The sequence below is a fragment of the Carcharodon carcharias genome, chromosome 2 (assembly GCF_017639515.1).
Source record: "Carcharodon carcharias isolate sCarCar2 chromosome 2, sCarCar2.pri, whole genome shotgun sequence".
NCBI classification, from domain to species: domain Eukaryota; kingdom Metazoa; phylum Chordata; class Chondrichthyes; order Lamniformes; family Lamnidae; genus Carcharodon; species Carcharodon carcharias.
The window spans coordinates 199,685,000-199,705,686 of NC_054468.1; the positions used below are offsets into that span (position 1 = coordinate 199,685,000).

Here is a 20,687-nt window from a genome sequence, read left to right on the forward strand (position 1 = left end):
TCCCATTTAATAAAGTGTAACAAAAGTTTATATTTTTCAAAAAAGGAACTGAGCTGGCAGTATTGTGTTGTTAATGTATCAGCTTGGTTAGAAGTATCCTGCAACAATGTACATTTTGAAAATGAATGTAGAGTTTTGCTTATGCTTACAGGAGGCCTGGATTACAAGAATTAAAACAGTGTTGAGGAGACATTGTGTAGTCCCTAGATTCTCTGGAGGAATATTTATACAATGATAGGTGGGCCCAAATACTGGGTATGTCCCTACACTTAAGAGCAGAGGAAGATAAATCTTACTTTCGATTTGAGTAGTCATTATTAGTTCAAAAATAAATGAATAGGAGGTTCTTGCTGGTCCTGAATTTCTGGTAAATTTAGTCAATAGGATATCGCTACTTGTGCTTAAGCTCTTCTTTCAAATATAGATCACACACACACAAGGTCAGGTGAGGCTAACTTGATGAAGATGGACTGCCGAAAATAAAGAACATATGTTACAAACCCATTTTTCTACAGCAAAGAGAAAAGCTAAACTAAATTTAAGATATTTAGGGCTGGATTTATGGATTTACAGAAGGGTGAGGGCAGAATATCAAGTGAGTAGTCCTCTTGCTCCCTCCCCATCGTGTCAGCATAGTGAAGCAAGTGTCAGATGGCCAATTAGCGGCTGCTCAGTGGGAAGGTGGCAATTAGCAGTACGAAAGTGGGCTCCAATCAGACATCTCGGCTGGAGAGTCATGTGGGAGAGGGGTTATGCTGTGAACATGAAGTCGGTCAAAGCCACCAATTTTAAGGGCCCCTGCCTTTCAACCTTCCCTTATTTCTTGTGGCAGGCTGAAAACAGTGAAAAACTGAAGTTAAAAAACATACAAAAGCTGCCACCTTCACCAGCTGACTCTGCTGCTATATTCCGTCATGGTTCCATTGGAAGGCCTTTTCTTCCACCCTGTGCTGCCTCCTCACACTTGGTGTAATTTTTTCCCATCCTAAACCCCAAAAATGGAGCAGGCAATGAAAAATTGCATACAATTGGTTCTTTAGCAAGCTCAATTGCTTATTAATTGGCTGTTCAAAATGGCGGGCAGGTTTCCAATTTCCATGCCCACTTGCCTTCTGTAATATTGGAGACTGGCATGATGACGTTGGATTGCTGACCCGCATCATCAAGCTGTATTTTATGTATGTGCGGGGGTGTGGCCTGCCTGATTTGCAGCCGTAAAATCCAGCCCTTGGTTCCTATTGGTATGTCCCATTTAATTCAACTTGAAAATATAACCCAAAGCATGTAAAGAAAAATCTTTAAAATGTTTTATGGATTTTAGTAAGGCATTTGACAAGCTCCCATATGGCAGACTGGTCAGAAAAGTAAAAGCCCATGGGATACAGGGGAATGTGGTGAGTTGGATCCAAAGTTGGCTCAGCGACAGGAAACAAAGGGTAATGGTTGATGGATGTTTTTGTGAATGGAAAGTGGTTTCCAGTGGCGTTCCACAGGACACAGTGTTGGGTCCCTTGCTGTTTTTTTGTATATGTTAATGATTTGGACTTAAATGTGGGTGGCATGATTGGGAAATTTGCAGATGGCACAAAATTTGGCTGTGTAGCTGATATAGAAAAGGATAGCGGTTGGCTCAAGAATGACATCAATGGTATGGTTGAATGGGTGGAAAAGTGGCAGATGGAATTCAATACATATAAGTTTGAGGTAATGCATTTGGGGAGGGCAAACAAAGCTAGGGAATACACAATAAATGGGAGGATATTGGGAGGGGTAGAGGAAGTGAGAGACCTTGGAGTGTAAGTCCACAGGTCCCTGAAAGTGGCAGGACAGGTGGATAAGGTAGTAAAGAAAGCATATGGAATGTTTTCCTTTCTTGGACAAGGCTTAGAATGCAAATCAGAATTGTAATGATGGAACTGTATAAAACCTTGGTTAGGCCACAGCTGGAATTGTGTGTATAGTTCTGGTCTCCAGATTACAGGAAGGACATGGAGAGAGTACAAAAGAGATTTACAAGAATGTTGCCAAGGCTCGAAGGTTGCAGCTGTGAGAAAAGATTGCTTTCCTTGGAACTGAGAAGTGACCTGATTGAGGTGTACAAGATTATCTAGGCCCCAGGCCCATCAGAGTCAGGGATGCCCTGTTTCCCCTAGTGGAGAGGTCAATGGCCAGGAGGCACAAATTTAAGGTGATTGGTAGAAGGATTAGAGGATACAAGAGGAAAAACGTCTTCGCTCAGAGGGTGGTAGGTGTTTGGAATTCACTGCCTGGTTTGGTGGTGGAGGCAGAAATCCTCAACTCATTTAAAAGGTACCTGGATCTGCACCTAAAGTGCTGTAACCTGCAAGGCTATGGGCCAGGTACTGGAAGGTGGGATTAGAATAGGCAGCTAGAATATTTCTTTATTGGTCGGTGCAGACATGATAGGCTGAATGGCCTCTTTATATGCTGTAACTTTGCTATATTTCTATGGTTCTAAATATAGTTACGATAACAGGAAAAAACTTGTCCTACTATATACCTGTTTTATGGGAAAAAAGTAAGAGCTTGTTGGATCAATTACCAGTTGAGAGAGTTTGTGCCCTGGCAGTGCACCTTTGGGCAGCCAGTGTCCTCTAAGTGTCTGAGTGCCTGTCTAAAACAAGCATTGGCTCCCTTGAATATGCTGATTAGGAGCCTTAAGTGTGTTTTAGCATATGCTCTGTTTGGCATCAGGCAGATATCTTCAGGTGCAATATACACTTTGCTCTAGCAACAAAACAATTTTTTAGTCCATGGGGCTAATTTTAACTTCCCTGGGCAGGTAGCAGGGGTGACATGGTAAAAATAAAAGAAAAAACTGACACAACCCACTTCCTTCTGGTTTTAATAGTGGTCGGTCAATGGGTGGGTGAACAACCTGCTTAGCAGGTGGGCTGGTCAGTAAAATATTTTACAGAGGCTGCATGCCCAAGTTATAACTGATGTTTTATTTTTAACTTCTGGAGGCTGGTCTTTTGGGATTCAGGAAACTTGGCAGATGAAGGGAGATGTTTGCCCCCAACTGGCCCTTAGCCTTTGTCTACATAAAAGCAGCAAATTACAGATGTTAATTTAGTGTGGAGGTGTAGCTTGTGGGTTGGGGTCCTAGAAAATTTGCTTGACATCAGCTAGATTCTAAATTGCAGGTAAGTCATGGGAGTGTGGTGAGGTGAACTGGAATGGGAAAGCCTAAGCTGGCAGCTGCCACTGTGGAGACAGGCGGGGCTTACTGTCAGTGGCTTCCAATAGAGAAGTCTAAATCTATGAGCTAAGTGCCTTTATTGATTGGGCCAGGAAGGGTTGGAGTGCATCACCTGCCCCAATCTGCCAAGCTACTTTGTTAAACTTCCCTTGATGCTCCTCCGATCGGCCCCATCCTGCCACAGTGTTCTTTGACCCCCACCTCTGCGCAATGTCTGGTTACCGTCCTCCCACCCTACACTATGTCAGACCTATTTGCAATTTGCTCCCCAGCTGCTCTACAGCCCAACAGACAGTCTGTGAAGTTACCTGGCTGCTGGGTCAGAAATCTGTTGCGATATTTTAAAACAGGTCCTGTAATTAAATTCAGTAGGACTTGCAGGAAACTCTGAGGTTCCCATCTGCAAACCCTCCCCTCTGCTCTTCCCAGATCTGAGTTATTACCTGGCCCACTGTATTTAAGGCTTCTTCAATGACTGACTGAGGAAGTATATTAAGCTAGTTTAAATTAATCGTACAGACTAGCAGGGTTCCAGATTTGATTCGTTGCTTGAGGAATTTGGCTGTGTTCAGCTGGGATAGCATTAGGAATTGTACTATCAATCTCAGTACTTCTGAGCTAGAGGCAGGAAATAATAGCCAACAATGATTCCTGTGCATGATCATTAGCCAGTGTCCCTACCACCCTCACTGCAAATTGTGCATGCATGGATTACGGATTAGGGCAGAATTGGGCTCAGTTGTAACGTTTCCTCCACTGGGAAGATAATCTGTTCACATTTACTGTGTCTTATAAAATAACAAATAGATAGCTGGGCAAAGTGTGGGAAGGTGATTTGTGACCACAGACCCCACCACAGAAAAGAGTCATCACCTCCTCTAGAATAGGGAGAAAAAAATAAAAAAAAACACAAATATTTTAGATAGGTGGGAACTAACTAACACTGGGAAAAATTTCCCCCCCATTGGCACGGGGGAAGTGTGGGAGCGAGCAGGCACGCCTCCGATTGGCTCCCCCGACTGGGGGCACGCTGCCATTTTACATTGGCGGGCCAATTAAGGCCTGCCCAGCTATGTGCTCCCTTTGCTGGCTGGGGGGGGGGGGGGGGGAATCCATCAGCTGGGAGTGCAAGAGCGCACTGATCTCCCTGAGGCTAAATGCTGCCTCAGGAAGCTCGGCTCCAAATTTAAAAATGTTAAAGAGACAAAAACAAAATTTCCCTGACATGTCTCCTCATGTGACATTGTCACATGAGTTGGGATATGTCCATCACTTTTAGTGATACCTTTATTAAATATTTAAAGACTCTCATAAAACCTCATCCCACCCGTGGATGAGGTTTCATGCTTTTTCTTAAGCCCGTCAGGGCTCCCAGCCTGCCCGCCAACCCTAAGGTACTTTTTAAATGGCCTCAATAGGCTGTTGACAGATCGGCGGGTGCACAGCTGATTTGGCTGCGCCCCCGCTGACCTGAAAATGGAAATGACACGGGGTGACATCAGGAGTTTTATGCGCTGGCGAGTGGGCCCCGCCCCCAATCACCCACCAGAAGATCCTGCCCACTGCGATAAATAGGATAACTTATTTATTAGTTTTAGCTTCATAACAAAACTTCACAAATAACGAGTTAGGTTACATGTTTAGCTAACTTTTGTAAAGTCTTCCGGAACATGTTCCTTATAAACATACCAGATCTTCATTCATTTCATCTTCTTCCATATCCTCTTCTCCCAGCATCCACTCAATTAGTGTTACAATTCCGCGAGAAGTTTGGTTCCAGATCTGTATAAGTTCGCACAGCACACCAAGGCCAAGATCCATAGCCAGAGACGGATTAACGACAGAAAACAAAATACCTACATGACAGGTGGTGTGAGGATGGGGAATAAAATGATAAAAATAAACTTTAGTGGAAACATTTTTACAGTTGTCTGATGATGAAGTAACATGCAAAATTGGCACTGAGATGGTCTCTTTTTTGGAAAGTTTCCATGATAGAGAAGTGTCATGAGAAATTAGTAAGGGTTAAGAGTCACATCGCTGTCACTTGATCAAGAATGCACACCAGAGATTCAATGTCCCCACCTATGCACTGAATTTTAAAATTTAGCAAAGAACAGCAAAGTTCTAAAGGCTGACAGAAGAATAGAGAGCACAAGTAGGGTAAAGTGATACCAAGGAGTAGTATCTTTATTACAATAACACCAAGTGAACAGGAATTCCATTTGAAAGCACATTGTGATTTACTGTAGTCAAAATAAAATCAAGTCAGGAAACGTTCTCGTCTGTGTTGTGCATTATTGAATAGCAGAAATACAATATCTTAATTACCAGTTTCAGTAGATAACTTAGTGTGGATGTTCTGGTGGGGGAGGAGGGAGAATGTGTAAAACCAAACTTTTCCAAAATTGATTCCCTTAGTGTCCAAAAATCTATTGATCTTTGTCTTGAATATACTCAATGACAGAGCACCCATAGCCCTCTCGGGTAGTGAATTCCAAAGATTTGCAACCCTCTGAGTGAAGAAATTTCTCCTCAGCTCAGAGCTGGGGTGGGATTTTCCACACTCGTCCAGTCCCGCCACAAGTCAATGGACTTCTGGCTGGGGGGTCCACCTCGCCCGCAACAGATCCCGCCGGCGACAGGGCCGGAAAACCCTGTCCCTAGACAACCTCTTATCCTGTGTCTATGATCCCTAGTTCTAAGCTGTCCAGCCAGGGAAAACAGCCTCTCAGCATTTACCCTGTCAAAGCCATCTACCTATTAATGTGTTTTTCTTCGCTAATTTGCAGTCAGTAAAATGGCACCTAACCATGGAGTTGATACTTAAGGAGAAAAAGATGTTTAACAAAGTAATGAGCCTGGAAAGGTTAGTGACAGATCAGGTCAATTAAGTAGACTTTTGTTTATAAAATAGCTACTGTGGATAAGGTACTCCCTACTGCAATGTCAATATATAGTGATGGGATGCAAGTTCTCACCTGTAATTCCTTTAAATATTTAGTTCTCGGTTTATTTGGGCTACCAGGAAATACTGGGGAGAGATCAGGTACTTCCTCATGGGAATGAACAGTCACCCTAAAGCTGCTGTTGTGTTCCTCCAAATGTTATGGCAAGCCTAAGGTGTTTCCCTTCAAGACAAGAACTTGCATTTATATAGCAAGTTTAGTGTAGTAAAACATCCCAAAGGGCTTCTGCTATCAAGCAAAATTTAATACCAACCCACATGAGGATATATTAAGTCAGATGATTTAAGCTTGGCCATAGAGATAGGTATTACATAGGTATTACAGAATGCCTTAAAGGAGAAGAGGTGGAAAGATTTCTGAGGGGAGGGGAAGGGTGGTGGTGGTGGGGGGAGGGAGGGAGGTGGGCGGGGGGGAGGGGTGGGGGGATGCGGTGGGTGGGGAGGTGCTGAATGGAATTCCAGAGCCTAGGGCTTAGGCAGCTGAAGGCAACAAATGATGGAGCAATTAAAATTGGGGCAACAAGAGACCAGAACTGCAAAGCGCAGAGATCTCAAGTCTAAATGGTTTATAGCATGGTGAGACTAACAGAAAAGGGAAGGAAATAAAAATTGCTCAAAACAAACCAAGGGGCTTTACTCGATAAAGCACTGCCTCTATCCTGCATAGCATAAGCACAGTGGCATGGCCCAGGATGGAATAGCCTGTCATTATTCCTTTAATTGTGCGTTACTAATCAACTTATTTATTTGTTTCTACATTAGTGAACAAAGGAAAAATGCACCTACACATTTCCCTTTTCGTTAGTGTTAACAAAAATGTTGAAGTATGAATTGGGTTTCTCTCCTTTGCAACCCCGGCCTTTTTTTTAAACCAACGCCAGTGAACAGAAGAAAACATATTCCAGAACTGGGAAGAAAACTAAGTAAAACTAGTTTATATTTGGAATTACTGGAATACAATTGGAATGCAACATGGGTGAGGTTTAAATGTTTTATTGAAATTCTTGTTACTTGGGCTTTTCCCAGTGGTTCTATAGTAAACACACTAAATCACAGCATTGTGTATCACAGTTAAAGAGGAAAACACCCAATTATAGGTGGAACCTACTTCTTTCAGCAGTCCAGACTTGTTCCATTATGATTTAGAAACACATGGTAGTGCAGTTAGTGAACATAATAGAGGTCACAGTAATGGCTACATTAATTTAAATGTTATGTTCAGATGGGAGAATAAACACTACCGGTTCATACACAATGGGCAGAATTTTCTGCCTGTCGGGCGGGCGGGCCCGACCCAATCTCTGGTGAGTGGGGAACCAATCCCCGCTAGAGAAGCGGGCCCCACCGCCATTTTACGTGGGCAGGCCAATTAAGGCCGTCCATCGTGATGTCCTGCGGTAAGTGCTATGCGCTTCCTCTGCAGGCGGGGGAGGGATTCCCCAAAAGCAAGAGTGCGCTCTTTTGCCTCAGGGAGATAGCTTACACTTTTAAAAATATGAAAAATGGAAAAAAAAATCCCTAACATGTCCCCCTCATGTGACAATGTCACATGAGATGGGACATGTTCATAATTTACATAAGTTTATTAAACTTTTTTAAACCCTACATGAAACCTCATCCCACCGGTGGATGAGGTTTCATGTTTTTTCTATTCCCCGCCAGGGCTCCTGGCCTGCCCACCAACCTTAAGATTGTATAATTGATCCTGTCAATGGCCTCAATTGGCCATTGACAGGTCGGCGGGCCAGCAGCTGATTTTGCTGCGGGCCCGCCTTCCTGAAAATTTAAATGGAGCGGGATGATATTGGGGTTCTGCCCAACGTCATCCCGTGTCATTTTAAGTGTTGGAGAGCGGGACCCGCCCCCTGCTTGCTGATGGCAAAATTCTGCCCAATGTGTAGTATAAGGCGATTGCTTTAAAAGCATAATTCTTGATCAGCATTTCAAAAATGTAATTGAACAGAGTTAAATGATGGGCTGTATTGAAGCAAAGAACAATCAGAATATAATTTGCACCAATAGTTAAACAAAATGACCTTTTTGATGTGAGTCTTGGTTACACTCTTTGGTAAATTGTACAGTTATGGTGATTTTCTTGTTTTACCAGATCTTTGTGTAACACATTGTCCAGCAATATATCCAATCCTGAAAAGTTCATCCTTACAGGTTTCTGTGGTATCAACATGACATGTCATGGAATGATGGGATGGAAGGTCTTGCCTATAATTTTCCCAGACATTGAGTTCCTGTATTTAACTGAGCTGTGCTCTTATTACTGGAAATGGGTTGAATAGAAAACCAGGGGTGGCAGGAACACAAACGCACTACTAATGCAAACCCACATAGGTAGAATTTCCATTTGACTTTCAGGCATGAGCTGGGTAGTGTGTTATTAACGTTAGTGTTTTGTTTCAGCTTGATTTTGTGAGAACTGTTCATTTACCTGAGGGCCTCCTCCAGAGATTCCCAGCATCACAGATGCCAGTCTTCAGCCAATTTGTTTCACTTCACGTGATATGAAGAAACGGCTGAAGGCACTGGATACTGCAAAGGCTATAGGCCTTGACAATATTTGAGCAATAGTACTGAAGACTTGTGCTCCAGAACTTGTCATGCCCCTTGCCAAGCTGTTCTATTACAGCTACAACACTGACCTCTACTTAGCAATGTGGAAAATTGCCCAGCTATGTCCTTACACAAAAAACAGGACATATCCAACTAGGCCAATTACCACCCCACGAATCTAATCTCCATTATCAGTAAAATGATGGAAAGGGTCATTAACAGTGCTATCAAGCAGCACTTGCTGAGCAATAATCTGCTCACTGACGCAGTTTGTGGTCCGCCAGGGTCACTCAGCTCCTGACCTCATTACAGCTTTGGTTCAAACATAGGCAAAAGAGCTGAATTCCAGTGGTGAGGTGACAGTGACTGCCCTTGACATCAAGGCAGCATTTTACCAAGTGTGGCATCAAGGAGCCCTAGAAAAATTGGAGTCAATGGGAATCACTCCACTAGTTGGAGTCATATCTAGCACAAAGGAAGATGGTTGTGGTTGTTGGAGGTCAATCATCTCAGTCCCAGGACATCAATGCAGGAATTCCTCAGGGTAGTGTCCTTGGCCCAACCACCTTCAGCTGCTTCATGAATGTCCTTCCTTCCATCATAAGGTCAGAAGTGGGGATGTTTGCTGATGATTGTACAATGTTCAGCATCATTTGCAATTTCTCAGATACTGAAGCAGTCCATGTCCAAATTCATCAAGACCTGGACAATATCCAGGCTTAGTCTGATAAGTGGCAAGTAACATTCGTGCCACACAAGTGCCATCTCCAACAAGAGAGAATCTAACCATCGACCCTTGACATTCAATGGCATTACCATCACTGAATCCCCACTATCAACATCCTGGGGGTTATCATTGACCAGAAACTGAACTAGACTAGCCATATAAATACTATGGCTACAATAACAGGTCAGAGGATAGGAATCCTGCAGTAAGTAACTCACCGCCTGACTCCCCAAATCCTGTCCAGCATCTACAAGGCACAAGTCAGGAGTGTGAAGGAATACTCTACACTTGCCAGTATGAGTGCAGCTCCAACAACGCAAGAAGCTTGACACCATCCAGGGCAAAGCAACCCGCTTGATTGGCACCCCATCCATAAACATTCATTCTCTCCACCACTAACACAAAGTGGCAGCAGTATCTACCATCTACAACATGCACTGCAGGAACTCACCAAGCCTTCCTAGACAACATCTTCCAAACCCATCACCACTACCACCCAGAAGGACAAAGTTAGCAGATAGATGGGAACACCACCACCTGAAAGTTCCCCTCCAAGTCACTCAAGATCCTGACTTGGAAATACATCCCTATTCCTTCACTGTTGCTGGGTCAAAATCCTGGAACTCCCTCCCTAACTGCACAGTGGGTGTACCTACATCACATGGACTTCAGCTGTTCAAGAAGGCAGCTCACCACCACCTTCTCAAGGACAATTAGGAATGGGCAATAAATGCTGGCCTAGCCAGCAACACCCACAACCTATGAATGGATAAAATTTTTTTACATTATATGGGAAAGCTCCCAATCCCTATTGAGCTGACTGTTGGGAGTCCTCTTACAAGGATTGGGAAATTGATTGGGTTGGGTACATTTAAAGCAATGAGGTTGTCTCCAGTGACAAGTCAGTAAAGGCTAGAGCCTTCTGTCTCCAACAATTTCCCCATTTTGTCATAAATCCACCTCATTGCTTGGATCTGCATCTCGCACATGTCCTTGAGGAAATTCTTCTCTTACATGCCTAGGAGATTTTAAACACAAAGGTGAATCTTTGGGACATATCTTGCATGTCAAAAGCTTAACCTGCCCTGATGCCCGAATATTAATAGTTTTAAATAATGGAGATGTGAAGACAAATGAGTATTTTTGGAATATTTGTGAGAAGATTGAATGGATTTTGGTTTTGATCTCCTTATTTAAGGAAAGATGTAAATGCATTGGAAGCGGTTCAAAGAGGGTTCACTAGATTGATACCTGGAATGAGTGGGTTGTCTCATGAGGAAAGGTTGGACAGACTGGGCTTGTTTCCACTGGAGTTTAGAAGAGTGAGGGGTGATTTGATTGAAGTATACAAGATCCTGAACAACCTTGACAAGGTGGACATCGAAAGGCTGTTTCCTCTTGTGGCTGAGTCCAGAACTAGAGGCACTCTTTGAAAATTAGAGGTCACCCTTTTAGGACAGAGATGAGGAGAAATTTCTTCTCTCAGAGGGTTGTGCGACAATGGAATTCTCTGCTTCAGAAGGTGGTGGAGGCGGGGTCATTGAATATTTTTAAGGCAGAGGTAGATAGATTCTTGTTATGCAAGGGAATCAAGGGTTATCGGAGTTAGATGGGAATGTGGAAATCGAAACACAAGATGATCAGCCATCTTACTGAATGGCAGAGCAGGCTCGAGGGGCCAAATGCTCCTATTCCTATTTCTTATGTTCTTATGGGTGAGAGACAGTCCACGGTACAATCACAAGTGCAAAGTCTATGGAAACTGTGGAATTGATAGGCTGAGCTGCCTTGTCTCGCAATATATTGTCTTACAATTTTATAATTCTTAAAAATCCTGCGATTGCAATCTGCTCTTGTGCCTCTTCCAGTTCATTCCATGGCTCAGCAATTCGTAAAAACACTACAATGGCTCTTCTCATCTGTTTTCAAGGAAGAACCCAACTTCTGTTTTGAGCCTCCCAACAACATGGCAGCTCAAATCAGCAGAATGGGAAACTGAGTGTATGTTACTCAATGGCACGATGTTGGTTAGTAAGTGACAACCAGATCAAATATTTTGACAGAGTAGTTTTTCCTAATGAGCTGATTATTTGGGTGGCCAGGCTCTCATCAGCTTCAGTGCAGACTTAAAGAATCATTTAAGGTACAATTATTGGGTTCAACTGGATGAAACCAACATTTGCTTCATCTTGGGATTTCCCCATTAGAAATGTAACTTTTGAAAGACTATGGGTGGAACTTAAACCAGGTGACAGGGGTCTCACCCAGCTGGCCACAGCCCCACATTGCCTCCTTGGGAAAGGCCCACCATATTAAGTGCTGAAAACGATGCGATCAAGGACCCCAGTGGAAGAAATCACACCCCAGTGAGAGCTCCCAGCTAATCAGAGGCTGTCAACTCAACAATGCCATCAGTGCCACTAGGGGAGCACTGGTAGCTGCCAGATAAACACCCCTTAGAGGCCTGGGATCAATGAGGGACCCAGGCCATAGGTGAGTGAGGGTCAGATGGGAGTCAAAGGGAGGGGTCACTGGCTGGGGGAATGAAGGGGTGCAGGAGGAATGGAAGGACGGTGGACTGGCTCTCAAAGGGCCCTTTCTTCCTGATACTGGGTCCCTCGGTCAGGCAGTGCTTGACAACAAAGTACTTACACACACCACCCTCAACCCCGGCAGCCAGCCAGTAAATAAGGCAGAGATAAAAACAAAAAACTGCGGATGCTGGAAATCCAAAACAAAAACAGAATTACCTGGAAAAACTCAGCGGGTCTGGCAGCATCTCAGTTCTGTTGATGGGTCATGAGGACTCGAAACGTCAACTCTTTTCTTCTCTGCCGATGCTGCCAGACCTGCTGAGTTTTTCCAGGTAATTCTGTTTTTGTTTTGTAAATAAGGCAGGGTTTGTTTTTCAGGCTTCTCACTGGGTTACAGCTCCACCCGCTGCTGGTTGAAAACCAGTGGTGGCAGAATGAGGCCATTAAGTGGAGATTAATTGGCCACCTATGAACCTTCACCGTCACCCCCACCCCCACGCTGCCGCCCCCTTGCCCCGACTTAAGAGGCAGAAAGGCAGTCGTATCTCCACCTGCACTCTCGAGCTCAATTAAATGCCCCTCCAAGCTCGGGGAGGGCATTAAATTCCACTCTACTGTTCTGTTTAGGCACACCTTTAATATCCCATACTCCTGTGAAACTCCAGGAACCATTACTAAATGATTGTACCCTTCAACTGTTCCCAGAGCAAGTACAATTGTAACAAACCCAATGTGCTAATGTAAGCACTGTATAAAAAAACTGTAGTGACCTCACGTTGATTGCATATGTACTCTCTGGACAGAATTTTCCATTCAGCGTGCGGGTGCATGCCCGACACACCGGAACGTTAAATGACGCGTAATAACATTCAGCGTGCGCCCGATGTCATCGCAAAGTCGCGTGATGTTTCATTCAGCAGACGCGTGCCAGAGTCGGTTGGCGGGCAGGCGAAAAGGGCAAGTGGCGGCAAGTGGCCTTTACGTTTTTAGGAAACCTCATCCACAAGCAGGATGAGGTTTCCTGAAGCTTTTACAAATTAAATGAAAACTTTCTTTGAAAAATAAAAATATGTCCCACCTCATTGACACAGTCACATGAGGAGACATATGTTTCATTAAATTTTTAATGTATTTATTTATTTTTTTTAAAAAGCACTTCAATCTCCCCAAGGCAGATCCATGCCTCAGGCAGATTGAAGCGCGCTGGACCCAAATCTCCCTCCTTCTCCAGCCTGCACAGGTAGCGATCAGTGCTACCAATCGTGATCCACGCAGGGCGAGCCTTAATTGGCCCATGCGTGTGAAATCGCAGTGCGGAGCTGATCACGCCCGCTTCCACTGAGCCCGCCTGATGAATGGAAAATCCTGGCCTCTAAAGATTTATTATATTTATGTGCATCATCAATCCATCCATAACTTTGTTGAGCATAAGAAAACTATTCTCACTCTATATGAAACTAAATTTATTCAAACTTACTGTGTACTGGGTGAAATTACCTGATCTAAAAGTGGAAACCATTAAACAGGATGGGAGGAGACAGTGAATGCTGACTGTTTTCATAATATACTGATGTGTCTCAGCATGAATGATATCATTCCATGAATGCTTGATAAAGAACTTGAAAAAGGATTGACAAACACTTTAGTGGAACAGTACCCTTTTAAATCTTTCTAAAACAGTTTTCAAGTAAAAGGAATTTCAGACCATAAATCTCAAACTTTGCCATTCAGGGCAAAACCAATAATTGCACGTAATGAATGTGATTAATGGGAAGCATTGTCCTTGCATTACCTAGCTTACAGCTGTTATACATTGCATGCTAACATATAGTGGCGCCATATTTATCTCCTGGTCTTGAAACTATAATCAGTCACTACATGAATACCTGTAAGATAATAACCTGGTAAGTACAGTCAACATAAATTCAGTATGGGAAGGTCTGCCTAACCAACTCTCAATGACTCTTTTTTCTGCTGAGGCTGTGACATACTCAGTGGACTGTGGAAAACCCTAAGAAGTGGTGCACCTTAATTTTGAAAAAACAATACCATTTGTCACAACTTCTGCGTTAGAAACCTAAGCTTAAATTGGTGGGCATTCAGGGTGAAACTTGGGTATAAATGAAAAAAAATGCTGCATGATAGGAAGGAGTGGGGAGTTGCTTTGAGGTGGAGGTGCTGATGAGGTTACCCAGGGTTGATGTTGAAACATCTCTAATTTCTAATTTAGATGAATAACTTGGAACTAGAATCTCAATACAAAATTACTAAATTTGCAAAGGATACTAATCTAGGAAAGGCAGCTGATTTTGAGAAGACAGTTTGGCTACTACAACAAGTCAAGGCTACTACAAAATGAGTCAATGCTCCTAAAGTGGTGGAGCAATGAAGTTAGGTTTGAAACAGGTAACTACTCCATGAATGGTGCCAAACTAGTGAACAATAACATTGAAAGAAATCTGCGCATTAAAGGCTCAATATATACAATCACAGTGGAGCAGCAATCAACAAGTCAAATGGTGCTGAACTAAATGGTAGAATAATAGGGTATAAGTTAAAGGAAGTCACGTTGAAACTGCATTTTCTGCTGATCAGACTACACATTTGGAGAATTTTACTACCTCTTGCCAGCGTATTTGCAGGCAGGGGGACATGTAAAATGAAATGGGTGGCTGACCCGCCACCTTCCCACCTACTCCTGAGCTGTTCCCCTATGTTACAGTAAGGCGTCAGCCAGCCTATCCACCCTTAGGCCTTTTGAGGCCCTTAACTGGCCAATTAAGGGCCTCATTCTGCCTCCATTGCAATAATACATGCGGCTGGGAAAGGCAAAATGAAGGAAGCCAGCCCGCTACTTTTGAAGCATGTACTAAAAAGTAGAAGAGGAGGAAGGGGGGTACCTCCTCTTGGCAGGAGGAGGGGGGGGGGGAGGAGTTCCCTGTATCCCATCATGGTCACCCTCCCCCTCTACCCCCCCACCCCACTTTGTGCTATCACCCAGGACTCCAAAACCCTCCCCCCACACCCCTCCCTAGGATTCCCAATCCCTCCCCAACTAAAAATCCGGCCTGTAAGGCCAGCATCCATGGATCTTTGCGGGATGTTTGTAGTCCCAGCAGTAGCCACTACTGTGTTCTGGTTCTGGTGCTGCTGGGACTACTCAAATACCAGCCAACCAGATTGGTTGGCAGCTTTCGAGGGTGGGACTTGCTGTCCCTGAGAGGCGGAAGTTCCACTTTCACCTTGTTAAGGCCACCCGCAGCATACTATCGCTATGGGGCAGCCCTTTTTTTCCACAGGGTTTGGGTGGTGGGTGTGGGACGGGAGGGGGTAACGGCGGGAGGTGGGGGCAGCAATACACCACCACCACCCCCTGCTGGAAAATTCACCCCATTGTGTACCATGTTCAATCTGGCTACTGAGACACCCAGAAGATATTCAAATATTGAGGCAGTGAAGAGAGAAACCAAGTGGCTGATCTCTAGCATAAGGGATTGCATTATGAGGATGGACTGAAGAACTTGGGCTTTTCATCTCGAAATGAGATGGCTGAAAGGTGTATTTTAGATATACAATAGTTAGTAAATGGTAAAGAGAAAGAGGTAGAATATTACTTAACTCCTTTCTAACTCAATGGGTAGAATTTTTGCCCTTGGTGGGGGTGCTCGGCAGAGGCTCCATCCATGATCAGCAGTGCGCTGTGTTTTACTAGGGTGGGACAATTAAGGACCACCCCCTAAAAAATGCAAAGGCTGCTTGGCGGTTTCATCTGCCTGCTAACCATAAGGTTGGACGGGCAGCGCAAATGACCTTTTTAATGGCCTTAATAGGCCTTTTAGTTATTGGTGGGTGCGCTGCCAACTTTGACACGTGCCCACCGAACGAAACATCACAGACCTAAGCAATGACATCGAGACACTCATCTGATGTCATCGCGCGTCATTTTACATTCAGCCAGGTCGGGCATGCACCCATTCACTGAGCTCAATATCCTGCCCAATGTGTAAGAAACCAAACAAAGGAGGATTCATGACCGGATCTATTAGGGAGGAGGGATGAATCAGAACAGATATGAGAAGTACAAGTAGGAAAATAGGCAAAAGTGGTTATAATCTAATACACTTTATGATAATAACTGAGGGGGATATAAGCATGACAAAGACCAGGGATTGAAGAAAAATTAATTGTAAGAGGTTAATGATAGAACTTGAAAAAATAAGCGGAACATGAGTGGCAGCGCTGCCTGTGTGGGCGGGGGGAGGAGGACAAGTGGGCCTAACGCAAATTTTGCACATATGCGCGAAGGAGCGCTTCAATCTCTCTGAGACAGCTTCGTGCCTCAGGGAGATAAAGTACTGTTTAAAAAAAAATGAGGAGAATAAAAATGTCAGAAAACATGTCCCGAGATCTGTCACAAGTGCAGGGACATGTTTTTAATTCAAGTGTGAAATTTTTATTTTATTTTTATTTGCTTTAGGAAACCTCATCCCGCTCATGGATGAGGTTTCCTAAAAAATGCAAAGGCTGCTTGGCGGTTTCATCTGCCTGCTAACCATAAGGTTGGACGGGCAGCGCAAATGACCTTTTTAATGGCCTTAATAGGCCTTTTAGTTATTGGTGGGTGCGCTGCCAACTTTGACACGTGCCCACCGAACGAAACATCACAGACCTAAGCAATGACATCGGGACACTCATCTGATGTCATCGCGCGTCATTTTACATTCAGCCAGGTCGGGCATGCACCCATTCACTGAGCTCAATATCCTGCCCAATGTGTAAGAAACCAAACAAAGGAGGATTCATGACCGGATCTATTAGGGAGGAGGGATGAATCAGAACAGATATGAGAAGTACAAGTAGGAAAATAGGCAAAAGTGGTTATAATCTAATACACTTTATGATAATAACTGAGGGGGATATAAGCATGACAAAGACCAGGGATTGAAGAAAAATTAATTGTAAGAGGTTAATGATAGAACTTGAAAAAATAAGATGGACAACAATATTGGTAAACAAGGATGTAAAACAGCAATGGGAAACATTTAAACAGTGCACAACGGAGTCCAGGAAAAATATATTCTAAGAAAAAAAGAGACACCATAAATGAATAAAGACACAAGGGAAAAACTGACAGTAAAAAGAGTACACTAAGTACATGGTCAGCAGAAGAAAGCATGACAGGGGAGAATATGAAGAGATTAAGAGACAAGTCAAAGAACTAGGAAGACAAAGAGGAAGAATGAAATTAAATTATCAAAGCACATAAAACAAAATAATAAAATATTCTACAGGAAAATATAAAATATTTTACAATAAAAAAGGAAAGCTGGGATTGGGATAGTGCCACCCAGGGATGCACAGGATAAAAATCAGAGGCAGTGATAATGAAATGGCAGAAATATTAAATGGTTATTAAATATGAGTGGCCGGGGCAGGGTCGGGGGAACAAGGTGCACGGTGTCCACAGGGTCATGAAGGTCCAAAAAAGTTGCCCAAAAACAGAACTATACTCTCACAATAATCCAACTTTAAAATACTTTACATGCATTCTGCCTCCTTGACTGCATCAATGCAGTGCATGCTATTCCCTTGAAGCTCTGCACTGCTCCCCAGATGTTCCATGCTGTTCCCCAATACATAAATACCTCTGCGCAACTTGCCTCCTGGACAGACATACTCAGAAGCCCCCTCTCCCTAACCCTCCCCCCCTACTAAATCAGGAGATCCTCTCCCCAACACCCTGGCGTGCCTGACATCCCACTTTGGGCTAGCCAGGCCCTGCTGATTCGGGCCTGCTGCCAGGACCTTGGCTGCCCCCTTCCCCTGCTGATCCGGGCTTGCTGTTGCCGCACCCTGTACTGGTACCCTGGCTGGACCCCTGGACCTCCCTATACACATACACACAAACAAAACAACTTTTACCAGCTGAACAACTTGTCCTTGTGGCATGCGCAGACATCAAAGATGATTGGGCAGTGGCAAGAGGAGATTCTGAGCAGTCCTCTCACCCGTTGCCTGGAGGTATCTGGGACAAATGGTGTCCCAGGAAGCAGGACAGCATGGCAAATTCCAGGACAATTCCTGAAAATCGAGCAGGATTAGCCTATTCCACCCCTCTTCTTCTATATACCCTAGTTTCTGCATTTATATATTACATAAAATTTAAAGCACAGAAAACAGCCCATATTTTTCAACAGTCTATGCCAGTGTTATGTTCCATACCAGCCTCCTCCTACTTCACTTCACCCCATCAACGTATCCTTTTTTAAAAGCAAAAAGCAATGTGGATGCTGGAAATCTGAAACAAATGCCAGGATTTTCCCCTTGGCGATTTGGGGGCGGGGCCCGCTCACTGAAGGGAAAGTGACGCGGGATGAGGTCGGGAGGAATCCCCAACATCATCCCGGGCCATTTAAATCTTAAGGAAGGCGGGCGGACAGCGAAATCACCTGTCCGTCGGCCAACCTGTCAATGGCCAATTAAGGCCATTGACAGGCTCGTTAAGATAGTTAAATGCCCTGCCCGGCCAACCTTAAGGCTGGCAGGCAATCCAGGAGCCCCAGCGGCCTGTAGATTATTAATGAAGCTTCATCCACCGACGGGATGAAGTTTCATTCCCGTTTTGTAAAAATTTAATAAATTTTATGAGTTAGTTATCAACACATCCCATCTCGTGTCACGAGGGGGACATGTTAATAATTTTAAAATGTCTCTATTTTTTGACTTTACTTACCTTTCACTAAATTCCCTGAGACAGGACTTTGCCTCAGGGAGCAGTGTGTGCTCTTTCGCGCACATGTGCGAAAGAGCGCACTTTGACAAATGGGGAATTCCCTACCCCACCCCCCCCCACACCCCGGAACAGGTCGGGCAGGCCACCGGGTGGGCCTTAATTGGCCCACCCACTCTAAATGGCTGCGGGCCCCGTTTTGGTGGCAGGGTTCGTCTGCCTGCTCGCCAGCCTAAATTCTGCCCAAAAATGGAAAATGCTGGAAAAACTCAGCAGATCTAACAGCATCTGTGGAGAGAAAAACAGAGTTAATGTTTCGAGTCCGTATGACTCTTCTTCAGAACTAAGAGAAGTAAAATTGTGATGAAATTTATACTGTTTAAGGGGGTAGAGCAGGTGAAGCTGGATAGAAGGCCAGCGATAGGTGGGGGCAAAGGAGAGATTGACAAAGATGTCATGAACAAAAGGACAAAGGGGGTGTTAATGGTAGTGGTAAGGGCTAAAGGAGGTGTTGATAGTGGCATTAAGGTAAGAAAGCAGAAAGTGATAATAACAGGACAAGAGTAAGTACTCTGAAAAGAACAACATGAACAAGTGACAGATGGCCCTTGAGGGGGGTAGGGTGGGGGGAGGGGACAGTGGTGGGGAAAGAAGATCAAATATAGGATAAAAGGTGGGGATAAAACAATGAATAAATGAATAAAAATGAACATAAATAAAAATGAAAATAAGTGGTTAAAAAAGTAAATAATAAATAAAAAAATAAAAACGAATATTGAAAAAGGGATAAAAAAGGGGTGAGGATGGAGGAGAGAGTTCATGGTCTAAAGTTGTTGAACTCAATGTTAAGTCCGGAAGGCTGTAAAGCGCCTAATCGGAAGATGAGGTGCTGTTCCTCCAGTTTGCATTGGGTTTCACTGGAACATTGCAGCAGGCCAAGGACGGACACGTGGGCATGAGAACAGGATGGTGTGTTTAAATGGTGAGCGACAGGAAGGTCTGGGTCATGCTTGCGGACAGATTGAAAATATTCCGCAAAGCGGTCACCCCGTCTGCATTTGGTCTCTCCAATGTAGAGGACTAGGAACAGCAAATGCAGATGCTATTAGACCTGCTGAGTTTTTCCAGCATTTTCTGTTTTTGCAACATATCCTTTTATTCTTTCTCCCTCAGGTACTTTATCTAACTCCCCCTTAAATGCACCAGTGCTATTTATCTCAACTATTCTATGCAGTAGAGAGTTCCATATTCTTACCACTCTCATTTCCCAATGGTCTCAAGAGTAACTTAAGTGGAAATAATATCTAGGCAATATTTAACAGATTGCCCAGAACACCAAACAGAACATTTCTGTAAATTATTTCAGTTGTTGTATGCCCCTGCAGGACCTTTCTCACACCTTCGAAAAGCGGTAAAACATCACAACAGAAGGTCACATTCAGACTTGAGCACGTAAGCTAGGTTGACACTTTAGTGCAGTACTTTTTAAAAATTATTTCATAGGATGTGAGTGTTGCTGGCAAGGTCACCATTTCTTGCCTATCCTCAACTGCCCTTGAGAAGATGGTGGAGGGCTGACTTCTTGAATCGCTACAGTCCATTCTGCAGCACTTTGGTAACCAAAGTGGCTTGCTAGCCTAGAGCAGTTAAGTGTCAACCACATTGCTGTGGGGTCAGGAGTCACATAAAGGACAGACCAGGTAACATCTGAAGATTTCCTGCCCTAAAGCGAACCAGATGGCTTTTTACAACAACCGACCGTTAGGCTAACTTACAATTCCAGACTTATTAATTAACTGAATTTATGAACTAATTAAATTCCACCAGCTGCCATGGGTGGGATTTGAACCCATGTGCCCAGTGGGAGGTGGGCAGTGGAGGGGAGGGCACAGTGATATTGTCACTGATTAGTATTCCAGAGACCCAGGGTAATGCTCTGG

The 20,687-nt window shown here is 44.0% G+C and overlaps 1 protein-coding gene across 3 annotated transcripts in view; it reads right to left on the bottom strand.

The window, feature by feature from the left end:
• The window catches only part of thada (THADA armadillo repeat containing), a 423,367-nt gene that overhangs the window by 1,030 nt on the left and 401,650 nt on the right, over positions 1-20,687 (bottom strand). For all 3 annotated transcript variants that reach the window (XM_041182915.1, XM_041182914.1, XM_041182913.1), the window contains one exon: positions 4,913-5,079. In XM_041182915.1, coding sequence (XP_041038849.1) covers positions 4,913-5,079 — 167 coding nt within the window. The remainder of the gene's footprint in view (positions 1-4,912; positions 5,080-20,687) is intronic.